This window comes from Leucopleurus acutus (assembly GCF_964270905.1).
Source record: "Leucopleurus acutus genome assembly, chromosome: 15".
Classification (NCBI taxonomy): domain Eukaryota; kingdom Metazoa; phylum Chordata; class Mammalia; order Artiodactyla; family Delphinidae; genus Leucopleurus; species Leucopleurus acutus.
In genome coordinates, this window is record NC_139157.1 from 42,876,973 (window position 1) to 42,900,354 (window position 23,382).

A 23,382-nucleotide genomic window follows, 5' to 3' on the forward strand; every position below is an offset into this window, starting at 1 on the left:
CTGTGGCAAGCACTAATATAATAAACTTATTCCCTGGGTACTAATGACATCAGGAATTTTCAACCTACTGTCTTTCCACAGTTTTGATGACTTCAAAGGACTAGATATAGTTAACAATATTATAGTATATAATTGGAAGTTGTTAGGAGAGTAGATCTTAGATGTTCTCACCACAAAAAGGAAACAGTGATTACGTGAGGTGATAGCAGTGTTAGCAAATGCTACAGTGTTAAATAACTTTGAAATACATAAATGTATAAAACCAATGCATTGTAGACTTAAACTTACACAACGTCATATGTCAATTATATCTCAATAAAGCTGAGGGAAAAAAAGAACTAGAAATATGCCAAAGAGCAAATGGAAAATGCCTAGGGAGAGAAAATGCCTATGGTATCATATACTCAATAAGGCATATGCATGCAATTGAAAACAACAGAGAAGCACTATTTCCACGACCTCATCCTAACACTTTTGTAGCTTAACTCAGAGCCCAACTCTAATTAAGAAACACTGACAAGAAAGACGACAAGAGTTATTTAAAAATCTACCAGTCCACGTTCCATATGTAATGTATCAACATCAATATCATGGTTGTAATATTATACTATAGCTTTGCAAGATGCTATCACAGGGGAAGCCAGGTAAGGGTACACAACATCACTCTGTATTATTTCTTACAGCTGCATGTGATCTATGATTATCTCAGAATAAAAAATTTAATTAAAAAAATCTGTCAGTCTGGTTAAGTTTTCCTGGCAGGGGGTGAAAATGAAGGGGCTCTTTCTATTTTATAATTTTTATACTTTTTGGATTTTGTAATCTTCTACTTAAATTATTTTTAATTAAAGAATTTATACAAGCTTGCATTAAAAATATCACCAAGGAAATGACAACAAATAAAGGAGGCCACTTTTATTCTAAAATCTCTGTGTACTAAATCCATTAACCAAGTTCTCACATTTGTCTAAAGAGCATAGGGTGTTGTGTCTGGGGAGGTTCATAATATATGCCCCAGTTTACAGATGAGAAGACAAGATGTATATGACTTTCCTTAAGGCTACTCAACCAGTGGTACATACCAGATGACAATTCCAAGATGATCTAGTTCTAGGATTTTAAAAGCATTTTTGTCATCTCTTTATTTGATTTTGTAACACAAGTGTATTTGTGTTTAATTTTGGAAAACCACCTGCACTGATGCCCTACCAGACCTCTTTTTAGATACTTTCACAACATCTGTTTATTAAAATGAACAGCTCCCTAATAAGATGTATCTGGCAATGGTCACAAATAGATGGAAAACCTTTGGGTAAGAAGGTTGAGGAAGAACTTTATTTTTTTAAATTAATTTTTATTGGAGTATAGTTGCTTTACAAGAGGAAAAACTTTAAAATGAAAGGATCAGGCCCGTCACCATCTAAACTTATTAATGGATCTCAGCATGACTACAAGTGAGAAAATCAGATATTACAAGTCTCCTGCTAGGAGACTCTGCATACCAACACCTATGAAGCACTCTTGCCAAAACCCAAAACATTTGAATTGATAATTGACTCTGAATTTCATCAAGCCTTTACGTCTAACTTCAGTTTACAGGAAACACAAGGGGTAGAAACACAAGTGTATTGACATCACAAGGAAGTCATTAGCTGAATCCAGGTGATATTCTAGTTGCAACTGACCCAGTTTCTTCAACAACGAACTGTATAAAGAAACGTTTTAAAAAGTGTTTATTTTAACTAAAATAGAATTACCATATGATCCAGCAATCTCACTACTGGGCATATACCCAGAGAAAACCATAATTCAAAAAGATACATGCACCCCAATGTTCATTGCAGCACTATTTGCAGTAGCCAGGTCATGGAAGCAACCTGAATGCCCATCAACAGACGAATGGATAAAGAAGTTGTGGTACATATATACAATGGAATATTACTCAGCCATAAAAAGGAACGAAACTGAGTCATTTGTTGAGACGTGGATGGATCTAGAGACTGTCATAGAGTGAAGTAAGTCAGAAAGAGAAAAACAAATATCGTATATTAACGCATGTATGTGGAACCTAGAAAAATGGTACAGATGAACCGTTTGCAGGGCAGAAGTTGAGACACAGATGTAGAGAACAAACGTAGGACACCAAGGGGAGAAAACCACGGTGGGGTGGGGATGGTGGTGTGCTGAATTGGGTGATTGGGATTGACATGTATACACTGATGTGTATAAAAGTGATGACTGATAAGAACCTGCAGTATAAAAAAACAAACAAACAAAAGAACAACTAATACTAAACTTTCTTTGGGTTATTTGTATGGAAATATGTTAATATAAATGTTTCAGACATTACATGAAATTTCTAAAACTCTTATATGATCTGGTATAATGTTATAAGTCATAATTCTAGTTATTACTTTAAAATGTATATCTCAGAAATAACTAAATTTCCTTGTCAATTGCATTATTATGAACTTTCATCAATTTTTTTTTTTTTTTTTTTTGCGGTACTCGGGCCTCTCACTGTTGTGGCTACTCCCGTTGCAGAGCACAGGCTCCGGACGCACAGGCTCAGTGGCCGTGGCTCACGGGCCCAACCGCTCCGCGGCATGTGGGATCTTCCTGGACTGGGGCACGAACCCGCATACCCTGCATCGGCAGGCGGACTCTCAACCACTGCGCCACCAGGGAAGCCGTCATCAAATCTTTAACTGTGGTCATTTTTAAGTCTTTTGTCATTTACAGACAGTTCTGGGTGTACTCTGATGCTTTTGCAAAAATGTTCTTATAAAAGGGTTTCATCTTCAAGGAATTCATGGAAAAGACTGACAAGTACAGGTTTCTGGTAACTGACTATACTGCTGAACTGAATGAATAAGCATTTTCAGAACTCTAATGGAAAACTGATGAATTCATAAAAGTGCTAACAGGGGCTTCCCTGGTGGCACAGTGGTTGAGAATCTGCCTGCTAATGCAGGGGACATGGGTTCGAGCCCTGGTCTGGGAGGATCCCACATGCTGCGGAGCAACTAGGCCCATGAGCCACAAGTACTGAGCCTGCGCGTCTGGAGCCTGTGCTCCGCAACGAGAGGCCGCGATAGTGAGAGGCCTGCACACTGCGATGAAGAGTGGCCCCCGCTTGCCACAGCTAGAGAAGGCCCTCGCACAGAAACGAAGACCTAACACAGCAAAAATAAATAAATAAATTACTAAACTCCTACCCCCAACATGTTTTAAAAAAAAAAAAAAGTGCTAACAAAAGATCAAGATGAAAAAAATTAATTACATGGGACTGAGTGAACTGATGAGGATGATTATAATTTTTGTGACTTTTTGTTTGGAAAAAAAAAATCCCACAAGGACTCAGAGGCAAAAAAATATACAAATCAATTTCCACTGCAAAGTAAAGGAGCTGTTACAGTGGAGGATTACTGGACTGAATGTCAATATTATGACATAGTATGAGTGTGTTTCGTGTTTGGTAACTGCAATTATTGTTGCTTTTGTTGTGGTCATCCATTTACAATGCTTGGTGTCAGTTTATTTATCTCTTGTAAAAATAAAATACAGTGTGTGTGTGTGTGTGTGTGTGTGTGTTAAAAAAAAAGTGTTTATTTTAGATTAAAGGAAATTTAAACACCACAACAACCACATGAATCTTATTTGGACCATGACTTGAAAAACCAATCTTACAAAACCATTTTAAAAAGATAACTGGGGGCAATCTACAGATTCAGTGCAATCCCTATCAAATTACCAGTAGCATTTTTCACAGAACTGGAACAAAAAATTTTTTAATTTGTATGTTTAAAATTTTAAAACACCAAAGACTCTGAATAGCCAAAACAATCCTAAGAAAGAAGTATGGAGCTGGAGGAATCACACCCCCTGACTTCAGACTATATTACAATGCTACGGTAATCAAAACAGTATGGTACTGGCACAAAAACAGACACATAGATTAATGGAACAGGATAGAAAGCCCAGAAATAAACCCACACACTTATGGTCAATTAATCTATGACAAAGGAGGCAGGAATATACAATGGAGAAAAGACAGTCTCTTCAATAAGTGGTACTGGGAAAACTGGACAGCTACAAGTAAAAGAATGAAATTAGAACATTCTCTAACACCGTATACAAAAGTAAACTCAAAATGGATTAAAGACCTAAATGTAAGACCACTCCTAGAGGAAAACATAGGTAGAACATTCTTTGACATAAATCGCAGCAATATTCTTTTTTGATCCATCTCTTAGAGTAATGGAAACAAAGGCAAAAATAAACAAATGGTACCTACTTAAACTAAAAAGCTTTTGCACAGCAAAGGAGACCATCAACAAAATGAAAAGACAACCTACGGAATGGGAGAAAATATTTGCAAATGATGTGACCCAGAAGGGTTTAATTTTCAAAATATACAAACAGCTTATACAGCTCAGTATCAAAACAAACAAACAAACAAAAAGCAGCCCAGTCAAAAAATGGGCAGAAGACCTAAATAGACATTTCTCCAAAGAAGACATATAGATGGACAACAGGCACATGCAAATATGCTCAACTTAGCTAATTATTAGAGAAATACAAATCAAAACTACAATGAGGTACCACCTAACACCTGTCAGAATGGCCGTCATTATAAAGTCTACAAATAATAAATGCCGGAGATAGTGTGGAGAAAAGGGAACCCTCCTACATTGTTGGTGGGAATGTAAATTGGTACAGCCACTATGGAGAAGAGGATGGAGGTTCCTCAAAAAACTAAAAATAGAATTATCACATGATCCAGTAATCCCAGTGCTGGGCATACATCCTGAAAAGACGAGAATGCTAGTTCAAAAAGACACATGCACCCCAATGTTCATAGCAGCACTGTTTACAATAACCAAGACATGGAAGCAACCTAAACGTCCATCAACACATGAATGGATAAAGAAGATGTGGTGTGTGTATGTAAACATATATATAATGGAATATCACTAGTCATAAAAAATAATTAAATAATGCCATTTGCAGCACCATGGATGGACCTAGAGATTATCATACTAAGTGAAGTAAGTCAAAGACAAATACTATATGGTATCACTTACATGTGGAATCTAAAAAAATGATACCTATGAACTTATTTACAAAACAGAAATAAACTCACAAACATAGAAAACAAACTTATGGTTACCAAAGGGGAAAGTGGTGAGGAGGGATAAATTAGGGGTTTGGGATTATCAGATACACACTACTATATATAAAACAGATAAGCAACAAGGTTGTACTGTATAGCACAGGGAACTATATTCAATATCTTGTAATAACCTATAATGGAAAAGAATTTGAAAGAGAATATATAACAATCCCTTTGCTGTACACCTGAAACATTGTAAATCAACTATACCTCAACTTAAAAAAAGTTGGATTTTCAAATGCAATATATTTACACTAATAAATACCAATGCTAATTTTAAAAAAGATAAGTGGGGTATTAAATAATATCAGGGGAGTATTATTCACTTCTTTAGGTGTGATAATGGTATTGAGGTTGTGTGAGAAAATGTCTTTACTTTTAGGGATGCCTACTGACATTTGTAGGGCTGAAATGACATGACGACATGTGGTCTGGGATTTGCCATAAAATACTTCAACAAAAAAGGGAGAGAGGAAAATAAGTAAAAAAGACGGGGAAATGTTGATGGTTACCATAGCTGGATGATGAGGGTTCACAGTGTTTTGTTTTTTTTTTTTTTAATTAAAATGAAAAGAAATAAAGGTCAATCTTGAAGGCAAAAAAATACAATCTTGGTTTTACGGTTAAGCTCCTTGAGGACTCAAGGGCAGTGAGCCGCGGTGATGCAGTAGTGGGAGGCGACAGGGACACTGAACTGTCACCACCTACCATCAAGGGGGGAACATGGCAAGAAGTGGGATGGAGGAAGTTTGGCCACAGGGAACTTGTCTACTCTTCACAAGTGGCTACCATGCAGCATTTATCCTCTTCTTCCTTTGAACTGTAATTTAATTGCCAAAGCACATGATGACTAAACTGTGTATCATTTCCTCCTCTCCTCAGACTGGAAGCTTCTCCCCCTGTAGAACAGTTGAAGGGTCCACAATGGGCCCTGGGGTTTGCTTGGAGCCATAGCTGGTTTGTGAGACTGACGCACCACCTCCTCAAAACAACTTACAGAAATTAAACTGGATGGAGGAAGTTTAGATTTTGGAAAAAGCTGCAAGTACTCATTAATGTTTTATAACTCCCCAGGTGATCTCTACCCCAAATTTAAGCATTTTAATTCTGAGCATTTGGAAACAACCTAAATTAGAAAAGAGTCAGACTATGACACCTCCGAGCAGAGTGATATTAAGGAAAAGTTAAGGCCATGTTTTAGAAAACGATTTAATTTTAAAACAGAATATAGACCACATACATAGATATGAAGGAAAAAAGGTTTAAACTGTATATTTTTATGGTGTGGGATTAGAATTGATTTCCATTTTATTTATATTAGTTTTCTAAATGTTCTATAGTATGAATACCTTATACATAAACCAGAAAACTAATATGATTAAAACTACCAAATCCACCTAATGTGCTTTGTAACATTAAAGGCTACTTTCAGCATTGGTCTTAAGGTATGCAGATGGGAAGAAGTCTCTAAACCAACATACCCAAACTGGCATTAAAAACTTACTCAACAAACAGCTCGAAATTTAGGATAATGCAGTTCCCATTTGAAGGAGATCACAGTCAAGGGGAGAGAGACGTAAGTTAACAAGTAATTCCTGAGAGTAAAGTGACAGGTCCAATGGACTCATTATCTGTTCCTCCAAATGCCTGAAATGAATGGATATGCATTTATCTTTCAGACTTTTACCTCAGCTATTTAGGAAGTATGGATATACAAGGTATTTTCTAAATAAGCTTAAAACAAATCCCCAGATGCTTGTCTACACGAGTCAACCATTTATTTAGTCTACTCAAATTCCAGCCACTAAGAAAGGAAAACAATAACTTCCTTAAAAGACTACTTCCCTTTGATAAGTAGTCACATTCCACTAACAGCAAAGTGAAATTAAGATATATTTAATATGGACTAAGTTCTGCAATACTACAAAGAATGATTTAGGCTTTGAAAAATTTTTTAAACTTAACTGCACCTGGAAAATTATTTGAAGTAAAACAACTAGTACAAAAATATATTTAAGATTAATTATTGACTAGTCCACAGAACAAGACAGCAACCTTCAAACTTATTGAAGACCCATAGTTAGAATATAGATTTCTCATCACAACCTAAGCAAGCACACATGCATACACCCACATAAATAACAAACAAAAATCTAATGTTATAATACTTTTTTTTTTTTGCAGTACGCGGGCCTCTCACTGTTGTGGCCTCTCCCGTTGCGAAGCACAGGCTCCGGACACGCAGGCTCAGCAGCCATGGCTCATGGGCCCAGCCGCTCCACGGCATGTGGGATCTTCCCGGACCGGGGCACGAACCCGTGTCCCCTGCATCGGCAGGCGGACTCTCAACCACTGCACCACCAGGGAAGCCCAATACTTTTTATTATATGTAATGCACTGTGATATTTTCTGTTCTATCCCATTTCATTTTTAAGTTAAAAGCGTGCTGGCTGTGCCAGATGAACTGACTGCCTACAAATGGGTCACAAGCTGCAATTTGGAAAATAGTGCTCTAAAATATCACGAGTGAAACCACTTCTAGAAACATGATTTAATTACAGTTGTATCCTTGCTCTTCCTAATATTCAAGTTACAACAGGTCTCAACACATACACCATTACCCATGTGTGGGTGTGAGAAAATTTCTTCCCATTTCTGAGATCAAGTGAGCTCTTGACGACTACAATCTTTTCAACCACAAAAGGCAGCTTGCAATTACTACAGAGCTCTTTGTCTGATGGTAAGGCGAACAGCTTTCCCAAGCTATTACTAATTTCACTGTCAGCCATCCTCTCTTATAAATGTTGTTCTTCTCCAGTTATGCTTAACTTTTTCACTGCCTGGAAAGGAATGGAAGCACAGGGGCAGGAGAGCCTTTTTATTCTATGTGAGAATAAAACGAGTAAAACAGAAAGTTATGATGATAAAACTTCAATTATTCAAAATCTTTAGTTTTCCTGAAAGGAAAATGGATAATAGTCACAGCTATAGACTAGAAGCACATGACCAAGTTCTGCAAAACTGTTCTGCAAAACTTAGAATCTCTTTAAACCTTATTCTCACTGTGTATAAAATAGATGCTACAACACAGTGTTTCCTATCAGCTAAAAAAAATCACTTAAAACAAATCAATTTGAATGCATGAAAATTAAACAAATCATTTCAAGAGGTCCTATCCAAGAGTCCCTACATAATTGGAGACTATTTCCATCAGTGTGCAAAGACATCAATAATTTTAGTATTAACATATTAAAAAGCATCATTTATGCCCAATGGATATAAAAATCTCAAAACCTTATTTAATGCTATTCTTTAATATGCCATAAGTAAAATCAGTGAAAACTCTATAGTTCTTGGTCACTCTCCAGTCTATGAAAAGGAAAAACGATCACTGAAAGGGCTGTGGATATGGGGGAAGAGGGTTGCACACATGTCGGCTTCTAACTTCATAAACTATTTCCATATACTTGGGAGGTGACAGAGCACAATGGTTATGACCCTGGGTTCCTGCGTCCTTGGGAGCTGTGTGGGCTTGGGTGAGTCGCTTTACCTCTCTAATCGTCAATTCATCATCTGTAATATAGAGATAATGATAGTGCCCAACTCACAGGAGCATTAAATAATATAATGCTAGTAAAGCGCTGAGCATAGAGGCTAGCATACAGTGAGATTCAATACATTTTAACTACTATATTTCTATTTAAAAAATACTACACATATTAAAGTATCAAGAATATTGCTTTGAATTAGCTGACGACTTCTAAATTCCATCACTCATTGGCTCTACGATTCTAAGAATTTACCTATTTTGTATCAATCTTCCCCATCTCCAAAATGACCACCCAAAACTGGGTGTGGTAAAGATGAATGAGGCTGTGTGTTAAGTGCTCAAAACTGCTGGGAAGTCTAACCAGAATTCATTCCCCAAGATTTATCTAGGGCCACTAGCTGCTAGCTCAGCATCTCCCAAAATAGGCACTGGATCCCTCAGTCCTTAGAAGGCTTACAAAGAGATCACACCCTTGTTGCCAAAAAATGGCAAATAAGCTTCCAGAAACCCGCCTTTTTCTTCACCACAGGACATCTCAAAGCCCTTGCAGTGCATGTGAAACTTTAAAGGAGGATGCATGCTCAATGTGCATCTCCTGGGAGCAGTGTTCTGTGGGACACACTGGCCAACTCCTGGGCTGGGCTCACAAAAGGGGGGTGCACAGAGAGATCCCAAAACAGGGCTTCTGGGATCAAAGATCAGATGTGGAGAGGTGGATTTCGGTCTTTAGAGCTCTAAAAAATGGACACTGAAATTGTAACCTGTCACTGATATTCAAAAGCAAGACTTGCCACTGTTGTTATTAACTTACAAGTGCTTAAGTTACAAGGGGAATTGGCAACAAACTGGACACGTTGTTTGAGAGAAGTGTCCTAATTTCACAGATAAAAATGTAAAACCAAACCAAACAAAACAAACCCCTTGTTTGTAAAGCAAAACAAGTCTAGATGACTGTGTTATCCCTGTTGAATAGATGCTCAGGATACGGAAGTTGGAGAAAAGTGGCTGCTGACCTTTATTAATAATGTCAGGATGTTGATGTCATGTCTACGTTGCAACTGCTGAAGCTGAGGACAAATGCGAGCAATCCTTCCTGTCTCTACAATGTGCTGTATTTTCTAACCTTGGTTCCATGTTAAATATGCATATCACCAATATTCACATATGTGTAACTGGATGTTGACTTTTCTCTTGGCGTCCAAAAATTCCAACATTACCAAGTACAGACAAAGTTCATCTGAGCTTTAGAAGTCAAAACTGTGGATAAACAACAAGGTCCTACTGTAAAGCACAGGGAACTATATTCAATATCTTGTGATAAACCATAATGGAAAAGAATATGAAAAGGAATGTATATATATGTATAACCGAATCACTTTGCTGTACAGCAATTAACACAACATTGTAAATCAACTATACTTCAATAATTTTTTTTAAAAAGTAAAACTTTAAATGTTTCTCTCTTGCTCCCTCATATACACAGATATTTTCACTTTGACAGATTTTTTTTAATTAGTAAGAACCAAAAAGTTATTGGAACAGGAAAAAATCATAAAATTAATTGTGAAAGTGCTCTTACTAACCAACCATTTATTGTAAAAGGTGACAGATACTGAGTGTTCTAAGGGACTTTATATTATCTTATTTAACCTTCAGGACAATCATATTTGATGGATATTATTAGTTTCCTTTTTAAAAATTATGAAACATTTCATACACACATGCGGACATACAGATAGCTGTGTATAAAGAGTACTATCTCAAACATCCAAGAATATACCCCATAGCTTATAAGACAGGACATTTCCAATACAGCCCAAGAAGCCCACAGCACCCTTTCTTTACCACATGTCCTTCGTATTGTCCTTGCTCTATGTGTGAAGAAGTTGAGGCTCTGAGAAGCTGAGTAATCAGCCCTGGCGGCGGAGCAGGCATCTGAACCTCACCTGTCGGACTTCAGACCCCATGAAACTCAAGCACTGAGGTGGCAATTGCTGAAGTCACCCATTTCAGAAGTGAGAACACTGAGCAGAGAGATTTCAGGAACTGCCCAAGATCACACTACCAGGGTTTTAATGCCAGCACAACCGGCATTAAAACCCACATTACGATTATTTATTTATAGCCCTACTCTTTTGGTCTTGAAATTAACATGAGGAAGAGAGCCATATTTAATTCAGGGTTTCTTGTAAAACTTGGGAGGAATTCCACCACTCTCTGTTTTTAATCATTTAAGTAAGTGCTTTTTACTAGCCTGTTAAAGGAATAGTCTGAGAGGCGGCTAGTTTACTTCCCACAAAGGCTGTTCTCTGCTTCACACCAATGGAGCTCCTAAAAGCTGCTCTGTAAATGAAGGGTCAGTAGACTCAAGTGCTGCTTCTCAAACTTCAGTGGGTACAGCAACCACCCAGGGATCTTGCTAATGTACAGGGTCTGAGATTTCTGCATGTCCAAAAGTCTCTTGGTAATGACTCTTCTGCTAGTCTTTTTAAGATATACCCTGAGTAGCAGGAGACTAAAGGGCCCTCATTATTAGGAGGGATCTTGCAGTGAATTTTCTTAAAAATGAAAAATCCTTGAGATACCAGTTTTGTATGGTTGTACTTTAATATCTATTCCTAAAATTGGAACACATCTGTATTTTCAATTCTCTGATACATTTTTACTCTCGATTTCATTTATATATCCAGGACAGAAAGTAATAAATTTCAGGATCTATATTTAAGCCAGAGTGAAACACCTGGACAAGAGCGTCAATTTAGGAATTATCTGAGCACAGAATGAAAAATACACAATGAAATAGGATGAGAAGGTTTGCGGGAACATACATGTATGTACCACATGTAAGGAAAAAGCAAGCAATGTTGACTAACCAGAAAATAGCAAATCTCAGTTGGGAAAGAGATGGCATTTTATCATTCATCGAATGAGGTACGAAACATAAGAGTTGAGAGAAAAATAAATAAATCATGAAATACATATCACGTTGCATGGTCCTGAAAATTGTATGGCCTTTGCACATTCTGTATTCTGCACTGCTAAATGTATCACAGTGGATTAAAGCACAATAGCTGCTAATTGGGAGTTTTCAAAGTCTTAATATTTCTGTAGCAAGTGTAATCATCTCTAAGAGAAGCCAAAGGCTATTAATTTAAAACTTTATTGCATAAATAACCCCCTGAAATTGTGTTTCTCCAAGGCTTCTTTTCTTGAACTTGATCTCATCTGGATGAACGTCCCTTGAAGATGAGGGGCAGAAGACCATCATAAGGCATTTAGAATTGTAGAACATGCACCTGACCCCCTCTTTAGGCACATAAAGTGGATGCATCTGGGGTAAATGATTCAATCTCTCTGAATCTCAGTTCCTTCAATAGCTCTCAGAATTGTTGGGATTCAATTCAATTCAATTAGATGCAAAAAAAAAAAAAAACCCCAAAAAACAAAAAACCACCTGATAAAAAATATATATTTGAAGGTAAGGTTTTAAAATGTTATTTACATAAGAAGTATCTGATTGGGCAAACAACAATGATCAATAGATGCTTAAACCATTGAGTGAAATGTCGATGGAGAAGAGTAGTCTGAGTGAGCGAGCGACTATTATCCCACAGACCAATTCCAGGTCATATAGGAAAAGGGAACTTTATAAAGGATGGATTGAGTTGTCACTTCCTGAAGTCACTGATCATTCTCAACATCACTGAAATGGGGGGCAATAATAATCACAATAATAATATATGCATCTTGTTGTGATACAATTAGCAGTACATGGCACCTTGAGGTACTTTTACCCAAAACCCTTAGCCTGAATCTAATCAAACCTGTAAGTCTAATTCAGGTTTATACCTTAGGGGATGGTGCACGTAAAAGAAAGACACACCACTCAGAAGCAGTAAGTCAATTTAGGATGTGAGCTGTGTCACCAGACAATTGAATTTGACTTCCTTGCAGGAAAATAAAATGTACGTGGGTGGGGATCAATGGTAGATCAAAAGTGACTTAAAGAGACGTAATAACTAACTGCCATGTGTGGACTTTGTTTGAACAAACCAGTAGCCAAAAGACATGTTAAGGTTAACGGGGAAATATGAGTTGAGTATTAGATATTAGGGGAGAAATGCCATGAAGTCTTCAATATACTTTAAATATCTCAGGGGAAAAGCAGTGTGTTTGTTAAGATCTTAATAATATAGCACAGTAACTGTAGCAAAGAGGATAAAAAAAGGAAAAGGAAGAAGAAAGATGGGCGGAAAAAGAATTTCCTACCCAAAAGGCAAGAGGGTCTCAAAGATTTTTAGACCCTTTTGAGCTAGCACTAACAGCAGGTACAGCACCATTTCTCTATCTGTAGAGTTGGCTATCTTCTATTTTAGACTCTTGGCAAAGCGGGGCTTTCTAGGGGGAAAAAAGGCAAATCTTGGTCCATGTAATTCTCACAATAAGCAGCCTCCATTCTAAACTCCTCGGAGTGGGAGCAATTCAATAAACAGCTCTCATGTCCCAGCGGGCCCATGGGCTATTAAGTCTCAAAAGTTTCCTCCTTTGGACTGAAATCAACCACATTTCAATCTGCTTCTGTAAAGCAATAAAAAAAAAGCTGGGGCCTCCCTGGTGGCGCAGTGGTTGAGAGTCCGCCTGCCGATGCAGGGAACACGGGTTCGTGCCCCGGTCTGGGAAGATCCCACATGCCGCTGAGCGGCTGGGCCCGTGAGCCATGGCCACTGAGCCTGCGCGTCCGGAGCCTGTGCTCCGCAACGGGAGAGGCCACAACAGTGAGAGGCCCACGTACCGCAAAAAAAAAAAAAAAAAAAAAAGCTGAATTAAATCCACTCAGCCTGTTAAAAATTAAGTGAGACCCACGAAGATGTTTACCACCTTCCCTGTAGGAAATTTTATGCACTGGCACTTTGAATTTAACTGGACTTCTGATCTCTGTCAGAAATAATAGTGAAATAAAGTGTTTTTTTTTTTCCCTTTTTCTTTTTTCAAGAATAGAGTGCTGGGCTTCCCTGGTGGCGCAGTGGTTAAGAATCCGCCTGCCAATGCGGGAGACATGGGTTCGAGCCCTCGTCCGGGAAGATCCCACATGCCGCGGAGCAACTAAGCCCGTGCGCCACAACTACTGAGCCTCCGCTCTAGAGCCCACGAGCCACAACTACTGAGCCCATATGCCACAACTACTGAAGCCCACGCATCTAGAGCCCAGTGCTCTGCAAAAAGACAAGCCACCGCAATGAGAAGTCCACGCACCACAACGAAGAGAAGCCCCCGCTCGCTACAACTAGAGAAAGCCCGTGCACAGCAACAAAGACCCAACGCAGCCAAACATAAAAAAATTTAAAAAAAAAATAGAGTGCTCCATAAAAATCATTTACACATAACCTCTAGGAACATCCACTAAACACTCTCAGTCATGAAATGGAGCCATATAAAATGAAAATGACCATATGTAAGCATATATCAATATAAGACAAAGACATTTCTGCAAATATGGGGTATTAGAACACCCAAGGAGATAGTTTATGAAAACTAGATTAACAGATTAAACAGAAATGGCATTAAACAGTCAAGGCTTACAGGACTATATGGCTCAACACAGTGCTAATGTCACAAATGCCTAAACACTGTCCTCAGTGATCTTCAAGGTAAAGCAGGGCCCTGATGCCCTCAATGTATAAGCACCTGCAGATCTTAGGGGATCAAAGACCACCTGCTCCTCTATTTTCAAGATGGCCAGCACCTAACTTATGGCAGCTGTGCTGGTATTACCTGGAAAGGAGTCTCTGAGATTCCCAACTCTTTTCAGAGTTGAATTTAGCTATTTTCTTGAATACATGTACGGTGTGTCTAAAGACATCACAATAGTCATGTATGCAATTTCTGTTTAAAACACTTTAGTGACGACTACCCTTCACCTCATTCGCTCAAACCTCAGCCACAAGCATTCATGCACCGACTCAGGAAATAGTTATCTGGAGCCTGTTATCAGCCAGGTACTATAATCGGTGCTGGTGGTGAATAAAAAAGCTCTGTTTCATTTTGCTTTCACAAAGCTTAGCCTTTCCTTCTATTTGCCTCCCATACCCCGCCACCGCCCCCATCCTCTTCAACTCCCACTGAAAGGCAAGTTTGGCAGTTGGTTCCGGATCCAGCATACTAGGGGTCACAGTTAGAATTCATTTCCACATTGGGTTAAAAATCACCATGTGTTTTTTTTCCTCATCAATTAAGTCTCTCCCATTCCTGCACCCCCAGGACAAACAACGATTTTTTAAATTTTATATACAAAGCAGAGAATGAACATCTGGAAGATGACATCAACACGACTCTTCAGTTGCAAAAAGGCAAAATTACTCCGTAGTCTAACGAAACAGAATCTGAAAGTCTGGCAATATTTTTCCTTTCATCTTCAATGCCAGACTTTGAATATACCAGAATGAGTTCCTCTATTTTAAATCCATATTTTCAGACATTTTGTTTACAAACAACACTTGGACTAGACATACAACTTCATTACTTTGTCTTGTTCCAGTTGTGATTCTCAACTAGAGTCAGTGCTGAGTCTTTAACAACAGGGCAGGAGCTGTGTTTTCACTGTCTTCTCCCCCCATCCTCACTGAGCACCCATTCCCTACTGAGCACCCATCATGTGCTGGCCACTGTTCAAGGCACATAGCTTCTCATGGATCTTAACTTCTCACAGTGGGGAGACAGACAAGAAAGAAAAGTATAAATTATAGACTCTGTTGGAAGGTGGTAAATGCCCTAGAGAAAACTGCAAGCAGGGAGGGGGATGTGGAGTTCTGGGGAAGGCGAGAGGGTTCCAGGCGGTTAGGGCCATTCTCCCTGTGAAGGCAATATTTGAACAAAGATCGAAGGAGAATGGAGTCACGTGGACATTTGGGGCAAGCCTGTTCCAGGCAGAGGGAACAGCACCTGCGAAGGCTCTGAGGTAGAAGGGTTCCTGATACCACTGAGAAATAGCAAGAAAGTCAGTATGCCTGGGGATGCGGGGAAGTGTGATAGAGAACGAGGTCCGAGAGGCAGTCGGGGAGGCAGAACAAAGGGGTCCCCGTATTTGTCAAATTAAGAGTAATAGCAGTAATAATTAGGAAGAGAGCTGGAATTTATTGAGTTCTTTGTGCTAAATGCAATTCCAAATAGGTACCATGTATTATCTCCTTATAAATTCAAAGCAACTGGTCGCTCTAATAGGCACAGAGTTGCCTTTATGCTTTAGGACGCGCATGGCAGTAAGTGCAAAACTCTCTATAGGAAGTATTTCCCTTAACAAGCCCTCACTCTACCCCTGCCTTAACATGACTAAAACCTTCGCTAAACTCTGCAATTAATCTCCCTGTGCATCTTAAAAATAAAAACATAGTTTCTTATAAATGTCAAATGTCTTGCTTATTTCCAAGTTGTGGTTTTTTATATGATTTTCAAGTCTGTTCCAGTACCTGAAAGTGAAAGGGTTCAACTTATGAAAAGTTAATAAGTACAGTTTGAGACACTATTCAGAGTTCAAATCCTGCTTTAATAACATCCTTTGATGTGTTTAATGAATCCTTTAGCACAACTTTTTTTGTAATACTGTAATACTGTATATGGTATAACTTCATGTTTCAGAGTGTTAGTTACAAATTACATCTAATAGAGCCAAAAGACATGGTACATATTGTTCTGCTGGCCATGTTCCCTTCTTTCTGCTGCACTTGCCTTTAAAAGGCATCCTGACATATAGAAATAAGCATGCCAAGAGAGCTGGGCTTGCTAAACAAAGTTAATTAGTGGAAGTACCAGATGTACCTTTATAAAGAACTTCAGTAGACTCTTTATTACTTAGTTTCCACTAATTAGGACATAATTTGAAAATATCTCCTAATACAAAAAGATTGTTCAGCAACTCAAGAAACATTTATTGGTCAGGTGCTATGAAGATAAAGACAATCCAGTGGCTGCCCTCAGGAACTTACAGTCTCCCAGGCTAACCGAATCGCAGGCCTTCAAGATGAAGGAAAATCTGGGGTGAGGGCAAGCACTGATGCAGAAGGTGCGAGAACAAACTTGTGACTACTTTTTAAAAAGCCACTCACGCCAAACATCAGACATCAGCTGTCCCCTGCTGAACCAAATATAAAGAAGTGATGGCTTAAAAACAGAACTTCCGAAAGTAAAAAGTTAGCGTTGGGCAGAATTTTTTAATCCATTTTTCTGTATCTAATTCTACGCTTAGAAGTTTCCTCAGAGATTAACTGCTTATTTTTATTCTTCTAATACTTAAATCAGAAGAAGGAAATTTTTAATATCCATTTCCAAATATTTTGGTGAAGAGAGAATCAGGTATTTTTAGTTAGCACAAATTCCTCACATGAATTAAGGGTATTTTATTCCACAAAACTTATAATCAAGGGAATAAGACGTAAGCCCAAGCCTATGGATTTATACAAATCGAATCAATGCTAATGATCAATTTACATGTGATATTATGTAAAGTCAAAATCATGTGAAACAATCTGTGTAAATATCTAACTTTAGTTAAGTGGATCCAGAGGCGCAAGAAGGAGCTAAAATCAGCCCATATTCTGCTCATCATGCCCTAATGCCTGGGGCCTGGCCGCCTATGAATACAGGAAGAATGGACTTAAAAAAAAAATAATAAATTGCGCAAAAATACCACATAGGCGGGCGTCCCTGGTGGCGCAGTGGTTGAGAGTCCGCCTGCCGATGCAGGGGACACGAGTTCGTGTCGTGGTCCAGGAAGATCCCACATTCAGCGGAGCGGCTGGGCCCGTGAGCCATGGCCGCTGAGCCTGCGCGTCCGGAGCCTGTGCTCCGCAACGGGAGAGGCCACAACAGTGAGAGGCCCGCGTACCGCAAAAAACAAAACAAAACAAAACAAAACAAAACACCACATAGGCAAGTAGCAGCCTTAAAAAGGAACTAGTATAGCTTCAGTGGTCACCAGACTCTGACTTTAAAATTTTGAATAATTTCATTGACTAGGCTTACAAATATTCAGATTAATGTATCATATTTGCTTCCCGAAACATAACACAATGAATAAAACTCTAATATTAAATTGTCTATGACACAGACAGCAGTAGCACTTTACCATAACCCTAACATTATCAGATGTCTCCACCATCTCAAAGCTGATTTGAATCAGAATTACCTGTGGGAACTTTTTAAAATCGCATGTTCCCAGGCCCCACCCATTGGATGGTGTGATTCACAGTATGGGTCTGGGGCTTTATAAAGCTCCTGGAGAGAGTGGTGAGCAGGTAGGCTGGGGAGCCACGAAGCAGCTGACTAAGCTGACAAGGACAATGGAGGTAAAATGTAGTAAATGCTGTCTTCTCACCAAAACAAGACTGTTATGCTAAGGCTACCCTCTCACCTTCTAAACATTGACAGCACTAATATCACTGACGACCACCATCCAACTGTATAGCCAGTAGCATATTTCAAAACCTAAAATGGGTTTGCACGCTTAAATTTATGAAAACTTGAAAAATAAGTGACCAAGGGCTAATTGGGAAAATGACAGACGTGAGAAATACTCAAAAAACACTGATTATGCCTCTTCACTCATGAGGTATCAGAACTCGAGTTCGTAGATTTTTTTCAGTAAATGTGCTAAATCTAAGTTTTACTTCTTTTGCGATTGGCTCTTTTAACATCCTAAATATATAGGATGCTTCACCGAAACATGACATCTTCTTCCATCAATCATGTGCAGTAAAGTCTCAAATTTGAAGCTCTAAGAATCTAAGCAATCACACGTCTTCCCAGAGAACTGCTCTATAAAGTTAACAGCCTGGATGCCATATAACATCTAAAACTTCATTTGGAAAGATGGGTGACAGCTTTAGCCAGATTAGTACAGGGACACATTGTTGGATCTATTCATAGATGTACAGTATTGAAGGTGCCTCTTCAAACAGTGACCTGAGAAACATTTAAGTGCTTAAAACACCCGTGATCAAAACCGTACATTTTAAATAAAGCATACATATTTATATTTTACGATATTCCTAGCATTCTGCTACAGTGCCAAGATACAGTCTGTCTAAACTTTAGCTTTTTTTTCTTTCCTAACAAATCGGTATGTACGCAAACTTAGGAACCACTACCAACATCTTGAGTATCCATGTTTCAGACTGGGAATACATGGTTCAGTGAAAAAAAATGCCAGCATTTGGCTTAGTTTTGATTCTTGTCTCATTAGAAAACACGGGGCGGGGGCACGGGGACAGTCAAAATATTCTGGCTAGATGCACTGCCATTAAGTAACCTCAGTCGTAGAGGGGCAAAAGTAAGGGAGGAGGGAAACAAGAACTGAAAAAATCCGCAGAAAGCTGCCCCTTGCGATCCATAAAGAACTAAATTACAACGATTTGCCTACAGCTGGTAAAACAGCTTACTGCTCTCATCTGGTGGCTATGCCGCAGTAAATTCGGTTGTGGGCTAATTAGGTCCAACTTGAAGCCAAGGACCAGGTGCAGAGAAAGATCCGCCTGGTCGGGAGTCGACTCGCTCCAACACCCAAGAAGGAGCCGAGCCACAGGGTTCCAAGTCGGGGCGCAAGCAGCTCACTCGTGACGGGAGGCGCGGTGGGACTGCCGGCTTCCCAGGGGGACCTCAGGGAAACCCTTCCCGACCATCCGTGCAAGCCACAAACTCACACGCTACGATTCCAGCCGCGCAGGGAAGCGAGGCGACCGGGAGGGCCCGGCCGCCCAAATGCCGGGCAGCTCTGTCAAAATGAGGCTTGAGAGGGGCCTCCCCGCATAGGTCTCTCCCCTAAGGCTGGGGTCGTCAGCTCGCGAGCCCTGGACCATTTCACTTCAGGAAGGAACTCTGGAAACTAAGTGAGCCCGGCTGCGGAGAGAGAAAGTGGGGAGGCGCCAAGCTGGTCCTCTTGTTTGGGGGCGAAGGAAGGAGTCTGGTGGGGAGCGAACGGAACGCAGTTAACTTATTTTACACTCGAGCCGCCATCGACCAGAGAGAGCCGGACTCCGCAGGGCGCAGGCTGCGACCCCGACCTCCTCCCGCGCGCGGTCCCCTCCAGGCCCAGTGCGCCGCCCGCCGGACGCGCTCCACTCACCCAGCTCCTCCGCCTGCAGCCAGAGCGGCGCGGAGACAGCGAGCAGCAGAGCCAGGAGGCCGCGCCGAGCAGCCCCCGCCTGCGCGCAGCCGCCGCGGGCGCCGGCCACCATGGCCCCGCCGGGCGCCAGCTTGGCAGGCTCGGCTCTTCCTTGGCCCGCACAGCGCCGCCGCCCCCACCGCCGCCCCGGCCGGCCGCCTCCTCCGCGGCCGAGCGCGGCGCCGGGACTGGGAATAGCCGCGGCCCGGCACCGAATCTCATTGGGGCGGCCCAGGGCCCAGCCCTGCGGGGGCGTCTCCCGCCCCGCCCCGCCCCACCCCGCCCTGCGCGCCGGCCCCCGAGGAGGAAGTCTCTCCAGGGCGGCTGCTGGCCGCGGGGGTGTAGGCGTACCGGGCGTGGCCCGCGCTCCCCTCTTGGTACCCTGCGCTCCCCGCTCACGCTCTCCTTTTCCTCCGCCCCTCCTCTCCCAGTGCATGTGAACCTGGGAGCCCGGAGGACTCCTGGCCTTGAGACCTGCCCCCAGCCGCGCTGTGCCCGGGTCGTCCCCGGAGTGCCTGAGAGAGTGGTGGGAGCGCCAGAAAGCCTACTCTCCTCCAGGGCTTTGCCAACCCTACAGGGGTGGGCATGCCATTGACAGTAGCACTGGGGGACTCGAAATATTGTCACAGTAGGATGATGGTGGTGACAACATCCAGTTCAAGTTCTTTTTCATTCATTCAAAAGTTACTAGGTTCCAAAAGTGTGCCTCCCGGCCACAGTGCTAATCCCTTGTGACACTTGCAGACATTAAAAATAATAAGGCAAGTATGCAAACGCAAATCGCAGTCGGCGACGAATAGTGCTAGCGGAGCCCATTCAGGAAGATCTAATTAGATGCCGGGTGACGAGACTGCAGGTAGGAATCAGACAGGAAAGGCCTCACTTAAAAAGTGGCATCTAAGCTGAGACTCGGAGAGTGAATGGGACTTGGGAAAGCGGAAGGCGGGGGACAAGAGAACGGACAAGGTGTGCAAAAGAGCTGAGGGAGGAAAGGGCCAGGGTGTGGGGAGTTAGGCGAACAGGTGGGTTCATGGCCGGAGGTGGAAGCCGGAGCGCTGAGCAGGGTCCGGAACGTGGAGGGCCTGGAAGGTCGCGTAAAGGATGTTTTTAAACTTTATCCTCGGAGCTAGGAGCAGACAAGAAGTTGTTCAAACGGAGGAATGACACGATCCGATTATCTGGGGGGGTGGAGAAGGGCTTGGGGGAGGGGAGAATTACAAGGCTATTAGCGAGTAGCTGGATGGGGAAGTGGCACTGGAAATTAAATGAGGACAGATTAGATACATATTTTAAAGACTCTGACGGCTCCAGATCGCTAGTCCTCCGCTCACTGCCATAACCTTCGCACTACCGTTTTGGCGCCCTGCAGTTTTCCTGGGTAACACGCAGCGACAGTTAACACCTGCAGATGCCGAGAAGGGGAAGTGTTAGAGGCGGGAGGAAATAACAGCCCCTCCAAGGGCCAATATTGGCCCGTCACGTGCTCTTTAGATACCCCCGATAGACTGTTCACACATTCCTTTTTTTCCTCTGTATTTTTAAACTAAATACAAACGCTGTTGAAACTTCCAATGAGATATCTTTGGGGCTTTGCTTTCTCGAAGGCGGCAGAAGTTAGAGGAAAGAACTTGAGCTTTAGAAATGAGGCTGATCCAACTCTGAATCTAGGATCAACCACTGACTGGGACTGATTCTCTCTGGGACTCTCTTCGTTGGGGAGTATAATACCTAACTTTCCTGGCTGTCACAGAGACAAAATAAAATATGTATGAGAAGTTATAGCATGTAAGAGGTAATCAATAAATAACAGGTTTAGCATATTTGTATTGAAAGCAAAGGTCACACCCATGAAAATATTAAATATTCTGACACAAAACATAAAAAGATACTTTGACACATTGGATCATTTCCTAACTCCAGCTTGCCCTATTTCTTCTTTTCATTCTTTCTAAGAAGGTGAGTATTGGCCGCTGCTGGCCTCTAACAGGTGTGGCTCTGTGAGCAATGAATGAAGAAAGACAATGGGAGCATTGTTCATGGTGAGGAATTTGTAGGGTGGGGCAGGTGAGCTCCCAGGGGGGACCTTTTCCATCTCAGGTAGTACCTTGATGGGAATCCAGTAGTTTATTCTACACCAGAATCCTGAGCCAGATCAGGAGAGAGATTTAGGATCTGGTGACAATGGGAAAACCAAAAGGCCAGGTGGATCCTAGTGCTTCATATGCCATTCCTTCCTTGCAAAATAAAAGAAAATCTCTAGTCAAGAAAAGCATAGTGAAAGAAAAATGTGAAAATACAACAGATTATCAATTATACTTTTGTATATAATACAATAAATAAGCCTCATTGAATTGATATACTTCAACCACACAGACTTTTGTGTTAGGCATGGGTACCTGTTTTATTCTTGAGTTGATACCATTTTGATCTTTTTCTAAAATAATGCATTGTGGAATCTCAGAAGTTAACGTAAAGTTCCAAGGGAATCTCAGAAGTTAATGTAAAGTTCCAAGATTCCATTAAAAATTATAATTGTTAGAATCCATCTGCAACATCTCACAAACTAAGATTTAAAAACTGCTTATCATATGAAACATCTCTCGGAAGGGGCTCTCACAAGGTTATCTAACCCCAACCCCTACTTACCATTTAGTCTTTCTGTATTTTGCATATCTAACTACAATTTATGCTTACATCTGTAGCCGTTCTGTAAAAATAGAGAACAGCTGGTCAGGGCTGCCTTGTTTTATATATAAAATATGTATTCTGTATTGCTTAGGCAAGACAGAATTTAAACAGAACTGCAAGCCTAGTATTATTCTAAAGTAGTTACAAAGCTTCAGATTGTAGTTCAATTTGACAACCTAATCAATTTTGTCCTTAACATTTAGTTACCCCGATAGTGACTCTATGAAGTAGACCCAATGAGAAACCCTTACAGGCTTCTGCTTCCTCAACACTCTCCCTTTTCTGGTTCAACTCAATAAACATATTTTAAACATTTTCTATATGTGAGACAATGTGATGGAGATACAATGAAAACAAATACAGGTAACTCTCTCCCTCATTCATGATCTAATGATAGGAATTTAAGAAAAGTAATGATATAGGTTGACAAGTACAATAAATGCAAGAGGCTCAGGGTGTTATAGAATCGCAGAGGAGAGGTACATAAATGGATTTCAAAAGCCTGGGAGGGCGTGGGAGGGGTGAGGATGGGAAATAGAAGAAAAATGTTTGTCAGATGAGAAGAACTTTTGAGAAAGCAGAGTAGAGATGACAGTTGCTTATAGGAATCGAGCCTAATTCATCAGGGCTGGAACAGTGGGCTTGAGACAGGAGGGAGAGCCTGAAGGTGGGGTAGGAGGCAGGATCTGAGGGCTCTAAGGGCAACGGGAAGCAGGGCAACTGGCAGAACTTGTTCAGATTTGCATTTTTGAAAGACCATACTAGCTGCAGGGTGGGGAATGGATTGGAAAGGAAGGCAGGGAGACCAATTAGGAG

General features: G+C 40.9%; 1 protein-coding gene across 3 annotated transcripts in view; it reads right to left on the minus strand.

Annotated features, from left to right (window-relative positions):
• The window catches only part of DCBLD1 (discoidin, CUB and LCCL domain containing 1), a gene marked incomplete at its 3' end in the record, with an annotated part of 67,161 nt that extends 47,195 nt beyond the window's left edge, over positions 1–19,966 (minus strand). For all 3 annotated transcript variants that reach the window (XM_082855410.1, XM_082855412.1, XM_082855411.1), the window contains exon 1: positions 19,840–19,966. In XM_082855410.1, coding sequence (XP_082711536.1) covers positions 19,840–19,951 — 112 coding nt within the window. In that variant the 5' untranslated portion in view covers positions 19,952–19,966. The remainder of the gene's footprint in view (positions 1–19,839) is intronic.
• Positions 19,967–23,382: the final 3,416 nt, after the last annotated feature.